The following is a 19,635-nucleotide window of genomic DNA, read 5'->3' on the forward strand; positions in this document are numbered from 1 at the left end:
TGCTTTTAAAACAGTTACTTCCCTGGGCAAGTCTCTTCTCTGTTTCACAGTGTAGATGCCTGAGGCCTCTCCCAAGGTCCTTTTTGATAGCCAGGAGAATCATAGTTTTCTGTATCTTCAGTTACTGTGTTCCTTGTAATGGTCCATTTTTATGTTTCTCTTCCCTGATACTCCCAGTCCTACATTTCCTATTAATTTTTCATTTTGGAATTTTAAAATCTTTGTTATACATAATCCTCATGTGGAGATTTTCTAGTGTCACATACCAGTAGTCATATTACTAATTTTTTTCCTCAGTTACAGTATCCACAAGTAAACTATAATTATTTCACTGAATTTCAGACAGTATCAGTGTTTTTAAGTGCATGAAACCAGCAAAAAGGAAGCTGTGCTGAATAAGAATTTGAATATGCAGGCGTCTGCTTGAGACCCCATTAGTAACATCTTCACAGGGTCACAGGAGTGAGCTTTCATTTATTTATTTTTAAAGATTGGATCTCATATAGTCCAGACTGGCCTTGAACTTGAAATGTAGCTGAGAATGACTCTGAACTTCTGAGTCTCTTTTCTCCACCTTCTAAGTGCTGAGATTGTAGGCATTCACACCCAGTATATATGGTGCAGGGATGAAACCCAGGCCCTTGTGCGTGCTGGGTGAGCACTCCACTAACTGAGCTTCATCCCCAGCACTGACTTTGTTCTTCGAATGATACCTGGAATGATGGTTTGAGTGTTTGGAAACTATTATCATCTTGCTTTTTAGGATTTTTTCCACATCATTTTTTGACAGTCCTAACTCACAATGTTCTTATGTAAGTTTTAGAAGTGATGAGTATGTTTGAACTTAAGACCAAATTTTACATTAAAAAATGTTTTTATTTCCAGTGCGCAGAGAAATTGATACTCTTAATGAACGCTTAGCTGGTGAAGGACAAACGATTGATGGGGCAGAATTGAGTAAGGGCCAGCTCAAAACAAAAGGTAAAACAAATGCTTGTAAAGTATTGCACATAGATTACTTTTCAAGGGAACTGAGATTTAATGAAAGACACCGACTCATTTGCTCTCTACTATCAGCTGAACTTGGAATACATAATTCAGATACAAGTCAGATGAGAAAGAGCTTGGGTCCCTCTTCCAGCTCTGCTGTGGTCCCTATGACTTGGTGGGTGCACAGATCTAAGTTTCCCTTTCTACAGCATAGCTGTACTTTGCAATGCTGTGGTTCTTGAGCTGATTGTCAATTCTCTGTCTCCACAGCCAGTCACAGTACCAGTCAGCTTTCTCAGAAGCTAAAGACCACCTACAAGGCTTCCACCAGCAAGGTATGCAAGGCACTGGCTCTCGAGCCAGTCATGTGGTGCTTACGGTGTGCAGATGTGTACTTTAACTTGCATATTTTCCAGTTAGAAATGTGTAATAGAAAAATGTCTGGTTTCTAGAAACAGCCATTGCTAAATGGCTACAGAATGTAGATGCTTAGATACTAACTTAGATACTAACTTCAGTGAGATCAATATATTATGCATTAGTAATTTTTTGTCTTTAGAAAAACAGTGTATTTTGTATTGTTAATTGGCTTGTTAAAAAGTATATGGATTCAGAGATAGATAATAGATAACTATATGGAGTGAAGTTCTGTGTGGGCTAAAGTTACATTTTCATTATTATTTTTCAATATTTTAAGTACAAGAAGAAAGTGAGGGTGTGCTTCTGAGACATGGAGGGACAGTCAAGGGTTTTCCTTTTAAAGTGCCTAGTATGGACTTGAAGTGGCAAGGATTTACTTGTTTGGAAAATTACTATATAATTGTCAGTATTTTGAGGTAATAGTATATATCTCTAATTTGGAGTATTTTGAATATATAAAAGATAAATTAATTACCTAATTTTGGTGAATGTACATTATTGGGTTGAATGTGAGGGGAAAATTTGAAGTTTGTACTACGATTACATAAATATTACCAGCTTTTTATTTTTACAATTCATTGTCTTGGGCTGACAGTCATTTATTTGGCAGGAACAATGAGGTTAACTGTAGTTAAAAGGCGAAGTCTAGCCTTTCTGCCTTCTCTTATTTAAAAATTCTTGGTAATCATTATTTAGAAGAGAACATGGGAATTGTTGACGTTTTCTATTGTGTACTTTGATAGCATCTGGAATGTAAATTGCTGTTTCATTGCATTTTTGTTTGTTGTAATGTCTAGTTCACCCTAGTTTTGAAATTTGTGATTAATTTCAGTGTTCAAAATGAAGTGTAAAATTATGTTCTTCATTTCTTGTTACATTATCTTGAATTAAATAGATTGTTCTGATGCTTACAATTTTGTGTATATAATGTATGGTCTTAGGATTCAAAACTTTCTGGTTATTTCTGAAGTAGAGGAAGATATGCTTATATATAGCAGTCTTTTACCATGAGCAATTAAAAAAAGGTTTGGACAAAGGTAAGGGCATGCACAATAGTATTTTGCTTTCACAATATATTAGAACTATTTAACAGCAGTCATTTTAGGATTAGACTATGTCAAAAGCATATTCCTAATGGACTTCTCAGCAGTTTGTACACTGTATGTACTCATCTTAAAAAGTAATGAAACACAAGACATCGGAAAATTGAAGAACTAATTTGGTAACGATGTATTCTGATTTGTACCACAGCATGGATTCTTGGTATTAAAGCTAAGCACGAATGCAACAAGAACATGCTACAGTCTAGATTCATTACTTGCCCTCCTTGTGACTCAGAGCCATGAAAGGCAAGTAGCATGTTTGGTGAGACAGTGGGAGCGCAGAAGTGTATGAAGAAAACCCAGAGAGGTTTTCCCTCCCCTGGGCTGCTCATGACTGATTGCTAATGCTTATGGGTGGGGTTGTGGGGGAAGGCAGTCTACCCTGAAAACTACTTTAAAGAAACCGGTGGAGATGTGTGCATATTTCTTTAGAAATTATTTTTTATAGTGGAAAAGGGCCTTTCTGATTTGCTTTTAAAGTGCTTTAGTCTATTTGTGTTGTAGTTAAACTGATTTAGAATGTCAGGAAAACATGATGCCATTGCTTTATTCTGCTGTTGTTCTGTCCGAATGTTCCTTGTAAGTAATTCAGTTGTTTCGTTGGATCTCTTTATAATCTTGACCAAGTCAGTGCTTTTTTTTAAAATTGAGACAGGGTCTCTCTGTTGTCTTGCCTGTCCTGGAACTCACTATGTGGATGAGGCTGGCCTAGAACTTAACAGAGATTTTCCTGCCTCTCTCCTGCCTCTGTCTCCTGAATGTTGGGATTAAAGGCATGCACCATTATGACTGGCTTAAGTCAGTGTTTTATTTTGTTTTGTTTTTTTTTTAAGCATAATGAGCATTATGGAAGTGGCATGTGAGATTGTATGCCATGGTATTCATGAAAAGCATATTATTCTGTTTCTGAAGTATACAGTTGTATTCCCATGGTAGTGCCTCTTCCACTCTATCCTTGAATGGGGTAGGTAAGAAATGTGACTCAGTAGTTTCTTATACTAGAAATGTTGAGAGAGTTGGAAAATGACATTTACCACCACTTAGGATGGTGTTAAGTTTTATGTGACCTGTAACTTCTCTCCCTCTAAAATGTAGTACTATTTGACATCTCAGTGGTGTTTTCTGTAAGCACAAGCACATATGGAGATGGATACTCTTGTTGATTTTAGGAGGGAGACTAGCATTTAGAAAGATGACAATAATGGGTTTGAGATTTGAACAAGTTATTTTCTATTTTCTGTAAAATTTAAACCAATTTAAAAAGAATTGGCTTATATCATTTGTAAAATTTCAGTCTCTTAACTAATCATTTTGTTTTTGTCTTTACTGTGTTGGGGATAAGCTGAAAGCACATAAATAATTAATGTAACAGATTGTGTCTGCATATGTTTATATAAGAGTAAATTTGTATACATGTCCTAGGCTCTGCGGAATCATTGTAGAAGGCAAGCTGTATGAATCCATTAATTTTGTTTTCATTTTTTCTTACATAGATTTATAGATCCATTATTCTTTATATTTTTTTTCTGATTTACTTAAAAGTTGAAATGTTTTCATTTATCTAAGAGCAGCTTCATGATCAAAGTTTAAAGAAATTTTTGCATTTAGTTTTTTCCTCACTTTATAGTCTTCATTATGAGGGAAATGAGAATTGTTACATGTGTCATTATATGGACCAGTACCTTACTGTGTGTTCCTCATTGTCTGTATCATCTCAAGTCTGTTTCCCGTTAGAATATGAGCTTCTAAAAGACCTTTGTATCTCTCAGCTCTGTCTTCATCTAGCATGGCACGTGGCTTCAAGCAAGTGCTCAATAAACAGTCTTTAACAAACCGCTTCATCTGCTACAAGTGTGGTCATTTGATTCCTCTTACAGCATGGGCTTTTTTTGTTCTGATATGTGGTTGGTGTAAAATGATCAAATTCAGGAAAAAAATGAAAGTTCTGTGAACACACACTTTAGTGTTCGTAGTGTGGGGTATTTTTTCCCTCAACCTTTTCATATCTATTTCTCTGTGTCTCTGTCTGTCTGGTCTCTTTCTCTCTGTTTGTCTGTCTTTCTCTCTCTGACTCTCTCTTGGTGTGTGTATATGTGTTTTAAAGATTGAGAACTTGGTTTGGTGATGGAGATTTGGGGAAGAATGACTTGAGAGGCCCTGTGGTGCCTTTCTTCTTCAGTGAGACGTTACATGCCTGACTCCTGTGCACTAGTGGAGTGGGGAGAATTTTCTGAAGCTTCTGATCATGAGCTGAATGAGGGCAGCCTTATTGTGCGAGGCATCTCAGTTCTATTCATGTTTGTATTATATTCTGTCAGTGTTTACAATATCCTGTTAAATTACTTACACATTTTCAAGACATCTTTGTGCTGTTTTGCCTTTTTTAACTTAGAGAAATTTAATTCAGTAAGTGTTTAAAAGTGCTTCTTTTCTCCTCAATTTAGATTGTCTCCAGCTTTAAGACTACCACATCAAGGGCCATCTGCCAGCTTGTGAAGGAGTATATTGGCCACAGGGATGGTATCTGGGATGTCAGTGTTGCAAAGACACAGCCTGTGGTTCTTGGGACAGCGTCTGCCGGTGAGCCAGACACTGTTGCAGCTGGCTTGTTAAGATGTGGCTTTGGTTGATAACTCATGAAGTGTGGTGCAAGAGTTATGAAACCAAAGCTTTTGGATCCAGGTGTGGTGGTATATGCCAAAGGCCCAGCGCTTGAGCTGGAGGCGGGAGGACCTCAAGTTCCAGGCGAGCATGGGCTGTGATATAAAGCCCTGTCATATTGTCTCTCAAACAAAAATGAAATGAAGAGGAAAGAAGGAAAAAGAAAAGGAAAAGCTTTTGCCTTGGCATGGAGCACCCATTTCTCCTGAGACCTGTAGTCCTTTGTAGTAGTCCCATGGGTAGATGTCACAGCCAAGGCTGGACTCCTGGTTTTGAGGCAGTAGATCCCTGGCTTCAACTAAGTTATGTGAGCGTGTCTGTATTTGAATGGTAGAAGCAGCATAGGTGGGAGAGTTTTGAAACGTTAGGTGGTTTTTTATTGGCCTTGTTCCTGGTCAGGCCAAGTGTGCTTCTGATTTGGGGCAGGTTTGTCATTTTTCTCCCAGCGGTAAAGGGGAAGGGTTATGCTAGCAACTGAAAAGTGCATATTCTTTACACTGTGGAATTGTCACAGGAGGCTGCTCTGCAGAGGGGGATGCACTTTTGTTGTTGTTGTTTTTGTTTTTTGTTTTTGGTATTTTGAGAAAGGGTTTCCTGGATCTCGCTCTGTAGACCAGGCTGGCCTTGAACTCACAGAGATCTGCCTGCCTCTGTTGCCCAAGTGCTGGGATTAAAGGAGTGCACCACCACCACCTGGCCTGGATTCTGATTTTTAAAAGTAAAAGAGACACAAGAAACCTAGTTAGAGTGTTGAGAGTTTCTTTCCTGTTTGCACTTGTGCTCATTCTTAAACATCTTGGATGGTTTGAAAGTATTAGTTAAAAAGAGGGGGGGGGTGACTTCTGATATTTCTGAAATTTCCTTTGAATAATTGGCTACTATTTCTTCTTAGAATTTTTTTTAATTCTCCCTTTCCCCCCTTAATGCTTGTGAGAGAAAAAAGTCCAAAGGAACAGCCATCATTTCATATAATTTAAGTGGATTTGGAGGCTAATTGAATTTGAGAATTACAAGATGTTCTGGAAAGCTCTAATATTAGGATAAAATAATATATCTATGATATAAATGATTTCTGTATGCTAGTTTCACACATGATGGCCTCGGTGAAATGGTCCACTACAATATCAAGTCCAGTTGTCCTTGTCCAGTTCTGTGGCTTCAGACAAGTCACAGCACTTTTCTTAGGGTAATTGAATTGTACAGAATAGAATCAAAGTTGCAAGAACTGTTTGGGGGACTGGAGAGATGACTCAGGGGCTAAGAGCACTGGCTGTTCTTCCAGAGACGCAAGTTCGAATTTTGATTTTTAGCATCCACATGGTGGCTCACAACTGTCTTTTAACTCTAGTCCCAATGGATCCAGTACCCTCTTCTGTCCTTCAAGGGTACTGCATACATTGATATACATGGAGGCAAAAATGCCCATACACATAAAATAAAACTAAATTAAAAGTACCTGTTAAGGTGATGTGACTTACCACTTTTTAGAATATTATTTTATTTTTAAAGAAATTATAAAATTAGTGATGTCTAAGTTATGACTTCTTCATCTTGTAGATCACACGGCTTTGTTGTGGAGCATAGAGACTGGCAAATGTCTTGTCAAATATGCTGGCCATGTAGGCTCAGGTAAGCATTTACCTAAATGAGCACACTAATCAGAAGCTGTGTTTCTCTGGTTCCTTTTTAAATTTTTTCATAATATCAACTATATTGGTTAAAAAGTTTTATGATATAAAATTTTAATATTTTGGTGGTTGGGAGACATGTAATATAGTCAGACTAGATAAACTGTCCTTTACCTTATATGAGTAATAAAGGTAAAAAGTTTAATACTTAACTGGTGCTACATATTAGTCTATGTTGTGTAACTATAATTATTTATTATAAACCATGTGTTAGAGATTAATGTGTAATACTTCAGTCAGGCAAAATAAAGGATGTTCCCACTGACTGTGTGTTTGGGTCTGTAGTTTATATTTTACAGTAACTCTCTTCTGCCTCTTCAGTTATACCTAGGTATTAACACTGTTTTGATCAAATTTCATTTTTGTATTTTCCTCCCAAACATTTAGAAATTTCTTCCACCTAGAATGTCTTCATCCAGTCTCTGTGCAAGACTGCCAACCTGTTCATTCCTCTCATCTGCCAGTTATCACTGTTCCCTTAGTTTTGATGGATAGCCTTGTTATTGGGCACTTAGGTCCATGAGCACGTGCGTGATGTGTGCATGATGTGTGTGAGCGTTTTTTCTTCTCCATTGTGCCTGTGCCCATATTAACAATTCATAGAAATCAACAGGACAAAGGCTAGAACATAATGTGTATTTAATGATAAGACAGTCTCCTAGGGAAGGGACTTGGGCTCCCTGTTGCCTCCATTCTCTTACAGAAACTTTTTTTTTTTGGCTAAGTCTCACCTGAAGAAAATGGGGTTTAAAAGATCCTCACTTTTGAAAGAGTCTTTTTTTTTTTTCTTTTTTTCCCCCCCGGTATGTAAGATCCCCACTCATTCCAGTCCTTAGTTTTTTATCCCTAGATTCATTCCTTTGGTATTTATATAGAGTGGAAGCCTCTTTTGTTTTTGGAGGTCAGCTTCAGATGGACTCCTGCATGTCTGTTAAAACACAATAATTCTTCCAGTGGAAAAAAGGTGATAGTTTGGTAGCCAAAGAGAGGGACACAGTGTATTACTCATGAGAATATCTCCACTCACGTTGGAGTTCAGCTTAGGCTCACATTTATAGACTCAATGTCACCTTTATCTTGTACAAACAAAGCCACACCCATGAGTGGATCCTCATTTAATTCAGCACCTTCCTGACATCTTGGTGATCTCCTCAAAGGCTAGGGCTCTGAGTTGTAGACCCCCCACCTTTTTCTTAGCACCTTCTCTCACTTTACAATATTCAAACTTTGTAATACAATAGCTAGCTGTTCTTGCTACTCTTCTTCTTTTGTCCCTTTCTTACTAGTCTTTTCTTAGTTTATAAATACAGTGTCCAGAGTATTTTACTAGGGACTCAAAAATATAAAATTTTGTAGAACATGTGTTGTATTCTCCATGTCTTTTTTAAAAAGATATATTTTTATTTTATGTGTATTATTTTTGTCTGAAAAATCTATATGCACCATAATGTGTGCCTGGTGCCGAAAGGTCTTAGAAGAGGGTGTTGGATCTCTTGGAACTAGAGTTATAGCAGGTTGTAAACAGCCGTTTAGATGCTGGGAGCTGAATCTGAGTTCTCTATACGAACGGTAAGAGCTCTTAACCATTAAGCCGTCTCTCCAGGCCTCTTACTCCTAATTTATTTTTAAAATATATTTGCTTATTTTTAGCATTGTAGCTTATGTTTATTACTTATAACAGCAATTTTTACTAGCTATTCTATGTTATTTGTATTTTAGTATTAAAAGTAAATAGAATTCTCTTTTTATATAGTTTCTTAGTAAAACATAATTTTAAAGGTGTAGCTAATACAATTTCACTAGTGGATAATTTTTTGAAGTTTGGCAGAATTTCCACAACATTCTGTCTAAGGGATATGCATTTTCTTTACAAGGCAGGGACATGAAGGTTGATTCTTCTTAAGATGAGTTGAGTTCAACTCCCTGGCCAGACTAATCGAGGTTTTAGTCCATTCTAAAACCTAGGGTTTGCTTTAGGAAAGTCCTAGGTAGGGAGATGGGCCTAGAATCTTTTTAGTATGTGACCAGTTCATTAAGCTGGGCTCATGCTTGTTACCTTGCTGGCTACCCATTAAGATAGTCTATCTGAATACAAGGAAGGAAGGAAGAAGGGATACTGGGCCCTGGGAGTCTACTCTTTGGCTTATGTTATGATCTTTATTAAGACAATGAAAACTTCCTAAGAAAACACTTGCCAAAACTTAACTTTGAGTATCCTGAATGTGGATAAGAAAATGGGAGGACAGTAACCTAGTTTCCATTTTTAAGTCTGGTTGGAATTCATTCCTGGGGTCTCATTTGTCATGGACTAGATCAGGGTTTCTGTAACCTGGGCAGGAGCAGGATGAGGCTAGTGGGCAATGTCTCCACACTACACTTTGCTTGTGCTTCTTGTCATAACCTCATTTTCTTTGTTTAACTCTAAATTACTTGCCTGTTCATAAAAGTGGATTGTTAATATTCTTTCTTATATGTCTTGCCATTTAGCAAGGTGGTTCATACTTTAGTTTTTTTTTATTATACCTTTGTTCATATTATTCAGTATATTCATATATTCATAGTTTAATTGAATCAGAGGAGCTAATGAACTATCATAGTTTTTTAAAATTTACAATTAACTTTGTAATATAATAGCTAATAAATATTAAAAACATGGTTTTATTATCTTAAACCTGTTTTTGTAAAATTTTTATTTTGCAGTAAATTCTATAAAATTTCATCCCTCAGAGCAGTTGGCTCTTACTGGTATGTTGATTTTTTTCCTTTCTTGAATGAAATTATTATTAATCTTAAAACAGTTATAAATTGTATATTCTTTTGTTAGTACTATCAGGTATCCATAGCACGTAAGAAAGTTAGACAATATTTAGTAGAAATTTTATGAATTATTTTCATTCCTTTCTAGGTAATTTACCTAAGCTGTAGTAGCTTGTGTGTATCACATTTTAGACTGGCTTTAAAAACATAGCTTCATTTGTTGCTTTTGGAAGGTAGCCTTTTGTACTGAGGATTATTTCTACAAAATTGTTACATAGCTGTGGAGTCAAATGTTTTGGGATACAGGTGATAATCTGCATGTGTTGGCTTTGATGGGCCAGGGCCAGAGGTTGCCAGGCTTCTGAAAAAGACCAGTTAGTAGGTATATTTGTCTTTGACAGACTGTATGACATCTATCCCTGCTCTATCCTGCTTTTGTAGCAGGTGAAGAGACATGACTGTTCATTTACAAAAATGGGGAAGTGCCTGCATTTTCCCCATGGACCAGATTCTGCTGAGCCCAGTATAGAGTATACACGTTGAGATGACAAGGGTGCTCTGTGCAGGTGGAAGGATTTAAGAAGGAGCCCAGCATGAGTACTTTCAATATGTGGTGTGCAGTGATTACTATTTTTGGTCAGAGACTTTTCACATGTGAGAGGGATATGGAAGGAAAGTTACCCTAAATCATTTCGTAGTCCTAGATGATTATAGCCAGTATGTACCTTAATACATATCTGAGAAGTTAAAGTGGAGAAGACACTGAAGGTTTATTGTATGATTAGTAGAGAGGAAAGACACTAGACTAGTGGCAGCTGGATATGTCTAGATATAAACCAAAGGCTTAGAAAGGAGTGGTGAAAGCAAGTCCCATCTGAAAAAGGAACTAATACCAACTTTGAGACAGATAAAGGAGAAAAGAAAAATTAGACTGCAATTTTTATATAGTGTTGATTTGAAGAGAAACTGGTCAGTCAGGACCATCAGTTGAGTTTGGCCATAACAAATTCACTATCAGTTCATGGTAACTTCTTTAGATAAGTTTTGCAGCAGTGGAGAGAAAGATGTAAAGCAGACCACTTTGGCGAGGGCTGAGAGTACCACTGTGGAGTGTAAGAGGGCCCATTCCTAATCAGAGCATTTTCTTACAAACCTCTGCTAGAAAGAAGAGGAATAGGAAAGCAACACAAAGAAGTAATGCTAATAGTAACATAGTAAGTAATACCTGGCACATTGTAAAGTCCTATTAATAATGAGTGGATGAAAGTATCATTTCCTTTCCTGAAACATCTCAGACTGTTATAGTCACAAGTGTAATATAATAGAATATTTATTACATAGATTAAAAATAAAATCTCTATTTTTCCTTAACCATCAAAGTTTTTCTAAGATGAAAGGGGAAATATTTTCTTTAGTAATTGCAGCCCTAATTTTGTACATGTGTTCTATTCTTATAGCCTTGTACAGTCTGAAATCACTATTTAAATAAAGTATGTCCATTTTACTAAGTGATCACTAAGTTAGAAAAGCATGATTGATGTTTGGCCACAGTGTAGGAAAGAGCACATTTTATGCATGTTTTTCCCAGTGGATAATCTTCCCCCATTTGTCTCTTCAGCTTCTGGAGATCAGACTGCTCATATTTGGAGATACGTGGTACAGCTTCCAACACCTCAGCCTGTTGCCGACACTAGTGTAAGCATGTTCAGTTACTCTGACAGTTTGCTGTTGGTCTGTTCATGGAGGACTCTGGATATTTGCAAATTTTAGAATAAGCTGATAGTATTTGGTATGGTTGGATGTGGCTTAACTGACCTACATTTTAAAAGATTAGTGTAGATGTAAACTGTGAGTTTAATCAGCCACCTCAGCAGACGCTAGCAACAGAGGTAAGAGTTATACTGCTGTGGGGAAAGGAACAGAACATAGGATGAGATGGAGGAAGTCTATCAGAGTGCTGGGGTTCTCTTAAGCACCAGAAAATGGAACTGCCTGGCTATGAATATGTGTCTTCCTTTGGACAGAGAACAAAGATCTGAAAGTAACTTGGAAATTGCCAAGGCTGTCCACTCCTACCACAGGCCTGAGGTTGTCTTTTCCTCATTTGCAAAGGGCAGAAAATGTTCTTGGTTTTCATTCTCCCTGCCTCTTTGCTTTACTTTCTTCCTTCTACTCTTCTTTTTTCTTTTTAACAGACATGATTTCATTGTAACCCAACCCAAGCTGGCCTTGAATTTGTGTTCTTCCTCGGCGTCCCTAGAGCTGGGATTACAAGCATGTGCCAGTATATATGGCCTCTCTTTGGTTTGGGGCAATGGGGATTGGGGGGCAGGATGCCACAGCCTGGTGCCATAGCAGAGGGGGAGGCTGCCTAGCTAGCTGTCATGGTGAGGAAGCTTCCTTAGTGGTTCTAAAAGGTAGAGCACAGATCCTAAGAGGATTATTGTTGAGACTTAAGATCTAATGGAATTCGCTTTTCTAGATTTGGGGTTTGTTTGAAACCCGTTTTTCTTTCCTCCTTTTCTTTTGCTCCCCTTTTGGAATAGAATTGCTTGTCTTGTATGTCTTCAGTATTGTATTTGGATAAATATAATTTGCTTGTTTTCTGTGGTCCATAGCTAGTTAGGAATTTTGCCTGGGGATAAATTGTATCTTGATTCTCATGCAGACCTTCCTTAGATGGTATTTTGTTAAGACTGTACTATAGACTTTAGTGTTAATGTTGGAATGAGTTAATGTTTTGAGGTAGAATATGTATTTTTCAGTGTAAGAAGGCTCTGTAATTTGGATGCCCAGGGTTAGAATGTTATGGATTGGGTATTTATGTCACTCCCAAATTTGCATGCTGATGTGGCTTTAATTGGAGGTAATATCTTTAAGAAAGTAGTTCAGGTTAAATGAACACACAGAGTAGGGCCCTGATCTGATAATATTAGTGTCCTTAAGACACCGGAGGGACTGCTTTCTCTTTTCACTGTTACACAAAAGGCAGCTGTTTGCCAGGCAGGAAAAGCCCTTCCACCAGAACATGAACTGGTTGGTACCTTCATCATGGATTTCTGCTCTCCAGAATTAACGTATATCATTTCACCTTCTAAAACATGTGGTTTCAGGGCCCTTTTGAGCCTATTTTTTGTGTGGTCTCTCCAGTGGAACATGTGTTTAAAATTACACATGGCCCAAACTATGTTATATGGTCTTGACACTCAAATCCTTTCTTCTGTGTTGCTTGTCTGAGGAGGTAGCTCCATCCTACATCTAGGTGTTTATTTCTTACTCTTTTTTTTTTTCCCTAAAGTAAAAGCCTATTGTGTTCACTGTTGTATGTCAGGAGTCCAGCAGTTAACACACCTGACATGGAGTTTAGAATTTTTGTGATATGCTCTTTTGTCTCCCTACTCTGTTCCTAGCTACTCCACAAAATCTTAAGAATTCAGTTGTTCAATCTTTTCTGTGTCCTGGGAAGCTGTTATGTAGTGTACAAGAGAGATATCCACCATTGAGCGTAGTTCCCTAGGAAGTGTAAGACAGACAAGACGTGTGTCAGTTGTCACATTCCATATTCTTTGCTGGAGCCATGTTCATCGCCTAGTTAAAGAGATCCTTGTGCACAGAGCCATCCAGAACTGTATAGCAGCACGGGTACAGCAGTGCAAGATTCTGTGGGTGCAGACGTGGGAGCTGGGAAGCCTTGTGACATGGAACCAAGGCCTTCTGAACAGTTTATGAGTAGCAGCAGAGACAGAAGGCATCTAGACACTCAGCTCAGAGCTACTGCAGTGCTGCAGTCTTCCCATCAGGCATTTCCTGTGATTGTAGCAGCCCTTCCTGTCTTGGTATGTGTATCTGCCAGGAGTCATTCTTCTATTGAATAGCATATCCTGGGAACGAAGCTCTCATCTCATGCAGAAGGGAAAAGGTTTTGCTGACCTCTTACCTTTCCACAGATTTCCAGGCTCCCAATTTCTTTAACCAGTTGAGTCTCATCTAGTGGCTGCCCACCATAGCTCCTTTTCCATAGTTCATCAGGAGCCATCTTTCTAGAGTAATGGACATGCTCATACCTCAGATAACTCCCCCTTTGCCTTTGAGATGAAGTTCTTTCTTTGTTGGGATTCCCCTACCCTTCTCCTGTTATTTGCTTTTGAAACAGGCTCTTACTATTTAACTCTGCCTGGCCTTGATTTTATGGTAGCCTTGCCCCAGCCTCCACAGTGCAGGGATTATAGGTATGAGCTATTACATCCTAGACTACAGGGTCTGTTCTGGTTTCTCTTTGCAAACCTTTCTAGGCTTAGTTTTTATATTCCTTCTGTACTCTAGCCCATACTGAAAACAGCTATGCTTAGCACTTTATAGTTACCACATTCTTTTCTTTCCCAGGCTGCACCTGTCGTCCCCAAGCTCCCCTTCCTTCACATGTCACTCACATGTGGCATTGTTGAAGAGTTACACTACCCTGTGTAACTTTGATGCATTCTGCACTTTTAGCAGATGTTAGCATAGTCTGATAATTCCTTGTTGTCATCATTAGAGTTCTACTTCCTCTCTTCCTAATGATGTTTCTGCAGTGCTTCTTTCTGTCCCTAGAATGGTTCTTAGCATCAGCACCACACATTTGTCCCAGAGCCCATCCAGAACTCCTACCCCACTGACTTTCCTTCCCACATCAGCATCTTCAGAAGTGGCATGTGAATTCACTCTTTTCCATCTTAAGTCATCAGTTCCTCATCATTGCCCTCGTGGTTGCTCATCCAACAGACTCCAGGGCTACTTTTTGGAATTCTAACAGATGCCCTTTCCTCCTCTTTCTTCCTTCCCTTAAATCTTGTTGGGTGCCTCTCTGATGCTCTACCCACTGGTGTAAGTGTGAGTCTGCTGCTCATCTGTTTGTTGTTCTCCTATACTAGTCCTAGTTGGTCTCACTCAGCATCTATGGCTTTAAGGACCAGCTGTTACTGTGGGTCTCAAAATTTGCATACCAACTTTCCTCTTAACTCCAGACTTCACTTGTCATCTCTTTTAGTATCTCCCTTACCAGTCCTGTATTTGCTACTGGGTTCTGGACATTCCTTCTAACATGCTACTTTATCCTGTTGTTCATCTCACTTTGTACTGTTGTCATTCACTTAGTAGTTTGGACCATATACCTTTAAATTGTCTTCAAATTGTGTGTGTGTGTGTGTGTGTGTGTAATTCATGTGGATATCTGTTGGCAAGTTGTGAAACTTTCCCGAGAGGATATATTAATCAGCCTTTCTTCTCACCTTCATTACTACCACCCACACCTAGATTTCTCTTTCCTGTAGTTATTTTTTCCTTGGTGCTGCCTGAGACAGGTGGCTTCGGCCTCAAATTTATATTATCACAGTCTGTAGACTAGAAGTCTAAGAGCAAGGTAGCAGAATGATTAGTTTATTCTAAGGCCTCTGTCCTTGGCTAGCAGATGGTCGCCCTTTCACTTTGCCCTCGCATGATCTTTCTCTGGTATATGTCTCTGTTGTAATTTTGTATTGCAGTATGTAAGTCATGGTGGACTAGGTCCTACACCCAGCCTGATTTGAATTTATTGCCTCTTATGGGCCTTTTCCTCACTAGGTTCACATTCTGAGGTCCTGGGGTTGGGGCTTTAGCATATGAGTTTGTGGATGATACAGTCTAGTTCATTTCAGCCTCCATTCATTTTCCTGTGTTTAGCAGTTGATTTAGGTCATAACATGTCTCTGCTTAGGAGTGATGATTTTCCACCACATGCAGAAAAGAGCACAGAGTCCTTTCCATGGTCTATCAGGTTTTTCACAGCACCACCTCTGTCTCTGTGTCCTTTTATACTTGTTCCTTCTGCCTGGAATGCTGTTTCCTTCAGTATCTGCATACCCTTCTTTGTTCTCTGCAATTGGTCTGAGTTGTTAGTCTTTCCTCAGTAATTCTGTGTAAGACAGCAGCCCTTCAGCTGTCTGTCTGTTCTACCCCCATCTTATTTTCTTCACAGAACTCACTGTTACCTGATTGTATATGCTGTGCATTCCATACCATGTGAATGCAGATGACACAGATGACATACTTCCTTGGTATTTTGTTCATGTGTCATGTTCTCATCCTAGTATGTACATACACATGACATTCATTCTTACACTAGTCCATATGTGAGTTTTGTGAGTGTGTGTAGTCTTTCCTGTAAGGACAGGAACTTTGCCAGTTGTGTTTATGTTAGAATTCTTATCATTTAGAGTGTCATCTTACATATGACAGATGTCCTCTGTCTCCTTCTCTGCTGTATAAACAGCACTGTCTGTTTATCAACATTTATCAAATGAATAAACATTTTCTTGAAGAACTGGCGTATAGACTGCCTTGTTACACTTTTACATTATCTGGCTTTTAATAAAAGATTTCATTGATACAGAAAAATCAAGTGATCTCTCATTGATAGAACAATGGAATTCTAAGTTATTATAATTTAAAGTTTTTAAAATATTTTAAACAGGCTCCTATGAATTAAAATGCTTTTTTATTGTGACATATTATTGACTTCTATGTATTTATTTAATTTCATATTGTATTTCTAATAAGTGATAAAAATGAAAATGTTGAAAATTGCTTTATTTGCCATTTTATTGATTATTAAAAATGAATTTTAGTTCTTTTGATGCCATAGTGGCTTTAATATTTTCCAGGATATTTGGCCTTCCTTTTATAGCCAGGCCTTATCATTGAGAAAGCATTCCTTGAGCACCGTATCAGAAACTGTAATTGCATTGGCCCTAATGGTATTAAATCTAGAAAGATAAAATGGTGTAGCTATGTCAGAAAAAACTCAAGATTCCTACAAAGTCTTTCTTTTCTGATTTTTACCCTTAGCAACAAATTTCTGGTGAAGATGAAATAGAGTGCTCTGATAAAGATGAGCCTGACATTGATGGAGACGTGTCCAGTGACTGCCCTACTGTCCGAGTCCCACTGACATCTCTCAAAAGCCATCAGGGTGTGGTTATTGCTGCTGACTGGCTGGTTGGTGGGAAGCAAGTGGTGACAGCCTCATGGGACAGAACTGCCAACCTGTATGATGTGGAGACATCTGAACTTGTTCATTCTCTGACAGGTATCTTGCTGTGAACATCTGAAATTCTTTCTAGTTGGGCTGTTTTTATGTCTGTGCTTACAAATTACTTCCAGGCCAGGATTTTGTTTAGTGCTATTGGCTATGTGGTTGTCATTTTTGGAGATCCTTTCTGATTAATAGAACTCTTCATAGCTAAATTTGTTTTCTCTTCAGGAGATTAACAGTAGCATGCAGTATTTCAATATTTGAAATATGATTGCTGTATTAGTTTTCTCTTTCTCTTTGACAGTTTCTTTTTTCTTTTTTTTTAAACACACTTAAAAAGCAGGGATCTATTACCTTGATGGTTTCCTTGTCAAGCTTCTATGTCCAAGGTAGCTGCTGCTCAGCTGTGAGGGTCTGTTTGGTTGAAGTGAAGGTGCGGCTTGGGCAGGACCTCTGGAACTTGTAGTCTTCTTCTGTGCTCACTGGTTGCTGGGAAAATTCATCCAGTGTCTTGTAGCTATGTGACTGGAGTTGTACTTTCTTACTAGTAGTCAGTTAGGGTCTGTCCTGAGCATCCAGGGCTCCCACCAAAGGCGTCTTCCCACATAGCAGGTTGCTGGCTTCTAGGCCAGCGGGAGCATGCCTCTGTTGCCCTGGATTCTCTAACTTCTGGGAGGACCTTGGCCCTTTGAATGGTTCTAGCTGTTTAGACTAGGCCACTGAGGACAGCCTTTCTTTAACACAAAGATGAATGATTTAGGGACCTTAGTTACATATGTGGAATTCTTGGTCTGTTGTATATCCCATTTATAGAAAGATGTATTTATAGGTTCTGTCCAAATGCAAGACAAGATGTTGTACTAAGGGCCCACAAATTATACCATTAGAAGTTATTTTTGTTTCATTCAGCCTGTTAAAGTGATTTGTCTGACCTTCTAACTGTTAAGACCAGAAGTTGAGTTATGATGTATGTAGTTCCCTACTCATTTTTTTATGTGGATAGCTGAAATGACTTCAGGCATCTGAAGGACAACCTTCCATACCACTAAGTAATTCCTTAAGGTTTACTTTTCCATCAGCTATTACTGGTATCTGTAAAGATGATGGATATTTTTGATTCTTGTGTTTTTAAAACAGCTTTACTCTAATTGTATGTCTGCAGGTGGATGACCTTGTATTTTTGTTGTATTTGGTTGTAGGGCATGACCAGGAGTTAACACACTGTTGCACTCACCCCACCCAGCGGCTCGTGGTGACCTCTTCCCGTGACACAACTTTCCGTCTTTGGGATTTCAGGGACCCTTCCATCCACTCCGTGAATGTTTTCCAAGGACACACGGAGTGAGTTGCAGTTGTTTAGAGATCTTATCTATGAAAAAAGTGTTGTAGGTTACCATTGAAACTTAAGTCTAAATTTCTACTGTTTGAAATTTAGCTCTTTTTCATAATGATGGCTCTTTCTCTAAACATTTTGGTATGTCTTTCAAAAGATGTAGAAGACTAAGAAGGCTCTGATGGTCTCTGATGTCAAGAAATCGAATGGGTTATAATCTGGCAGGGGCTGGGAATGGGTAGCTCAGTAAAGGAAGAGTTAAGAAGCACCCTAGGCATGAGTAGTGGGAGCATAATCCTATTATCCACCAAGAGGCACTATCTAAGCCAGGCAGTGGTGGTGCAAGCCTTTAATCCCAGCACTCGGGAGGCAGAGGCAGGCAGATCTTTGTGAGTTCGAGGCCAGCCTGGTCTACAGAGTGAGATCCAGGAAAAGTGCAAAGCTACACAGAGAAACCCTGTCTCGAAAAACCAAAAAAAAAAAAAAGAAAAAGAAAGAAAGAGGCCCTATCTAAGCTGTCTGCAACTACTCACAAATTACTGTAACATGTCTTTTTAAAATTAATTGATTAGCAAATTAATTTAGATTAGCAAACAAAGTATTGGATTTAAATTAATAATGGCATGTGTCATTATGCTTTGTTCTCAGTTGTTCCTCTCTCCTTATTTGGTTCCCTTTCTTCTCCCAGTTTGCTCTCTGTCTTAGTTAGGCTTCTATTGCTGTGAAGACGCACCATGACCACAGCAACTTTTATAAAGGAAAACATTTAATTGGGGCTGGCTTACAGTTCAGAGGTTTAGTTCATTATTGTCATGGTGGGAAGCAAGGTGGTATGTAGGCAGATGTGGTGCCAGAGAAGGAGCTGAGAGTTCTCCGTCTATACCTGAAGGCGGCAGAAGAAACCTGTTACACTGGGCATGACTTGAACATATGTGAGACCCCAAAGCCCACCTCCACAGTGACACACTTCCTCCAACAAGGCCTCACATACTAATAGTGCCACTCCCTATGGGCCAAGCATTCAAACACATTCTTTTATGGGGGCCATATCTATCCAAACACCACACCCTCCTTATGCTTTCCTTTTACACATATTCCACTAGTCTCTCTATTTTCCACCTCCTTTATGATCTACTTCCCAGCCCTCTCATGGCTCTTTCCTAGTTTTGTGACTTCCTAACACATAAAAACACACTGTGCTGTATCTTTTAAAGTTGTTGTTATTACATGTATTTGCAGGGCATATACTGGGAGAAGGTTTTTTTTCCTGCATGTGTATATACACACACATATCATCAGTCTGGTATATGTTCCTCTCTGCTTGAAGTTCTATCAAACAAGTTTAGCATGAGACTATCTTGACAGAATTCTTCCATAAATGTACTTTTTTAGTCTTTTCAATAAGCAAAGAGATTGTCTATTTACTTCCTGTAGACGAATTTCTAAATGGTCTTATTAAATAAGAAACACAGAGCCAAATATAGGGGTGAAAGCCTTAGAGATCAGGGAAATAGTGAGAGATACCAGCTAGCCTTAACTCACCACGCCACTGTAGTTTCCCAAGAGAGCTACTTCTTGTTTACCCAGGCTTTTTTTTGCCTTGCTGTTCTGCCCTCTCATTGTCTCTTAGCCCAG

At 38.6% G+C, this 19,635-nt stretch overlaps 1 protein-coding gene across 3 annotated transcripts in view; it reads left to right on the forward strand.

The window, feature by feature from the left end:
• Wdr37 (WD repeat domain 37) overlaps nucleotides 1–19,635 on the forward strand; it is a 60,121-nt gene that overhangs the window by 15,155 nt on the left and 25,331 nt on the right. For all 3 annotated transcript variants that reach the window (XM_059263435.1, XM_059263434.1, XM_059263436.1), the window contains 8 exons: nucleotides 886–981; nucleotides 1,261–1,325; nucleotides 4,958–5,093; nucleotides 6,732–6,803; nucleotides 9,563–9,607; nucleotides 11,238–11,314; nucleotides 16,481–16,721; nucleotides 17,867–18,008. In XM_059263435.1, coding sequence (XP_059119418.1) covers nucleotides 886–981; nucleotides 1,261–1,325; nucleotides 4,958–5,093; nucleotides 6,732–6,803; nucleotides 9,563–9,607; nucleotides 11,238–11,314; nucleotides 16,481–16,721; nucleotides 17,867–18,008 — 874 coding nt within the window. The remainder of the gene's footprint in view (nucleotides 1–885; nucleotides 982–1,260; nucleotides 1,326–4,957; nucleotides 5,094–6,731; nucleotides 6,804–9,562; nucleotides 9,608–11,237; nucleotides 11,315–16,480; nucleotides 16,722–17,866; nucleotides 18,009–19,635) is intronic.

The sequence above is a fragment of the Peromyscus eremicus genome, chromosome 5, assembly GCF_949786415.1.
Source record: "Peromyscus eremicus chromosome 5, PerEre_H2_v1, whole genome shotgun sequence".
NCBI classification, from domain to species: domain Eukaryota; kingdom Metazoa; phylum Chordata; class Mammalia; order Rodentia; family Cricetidae; genus Peromyscus; species Peromyscus eremicus.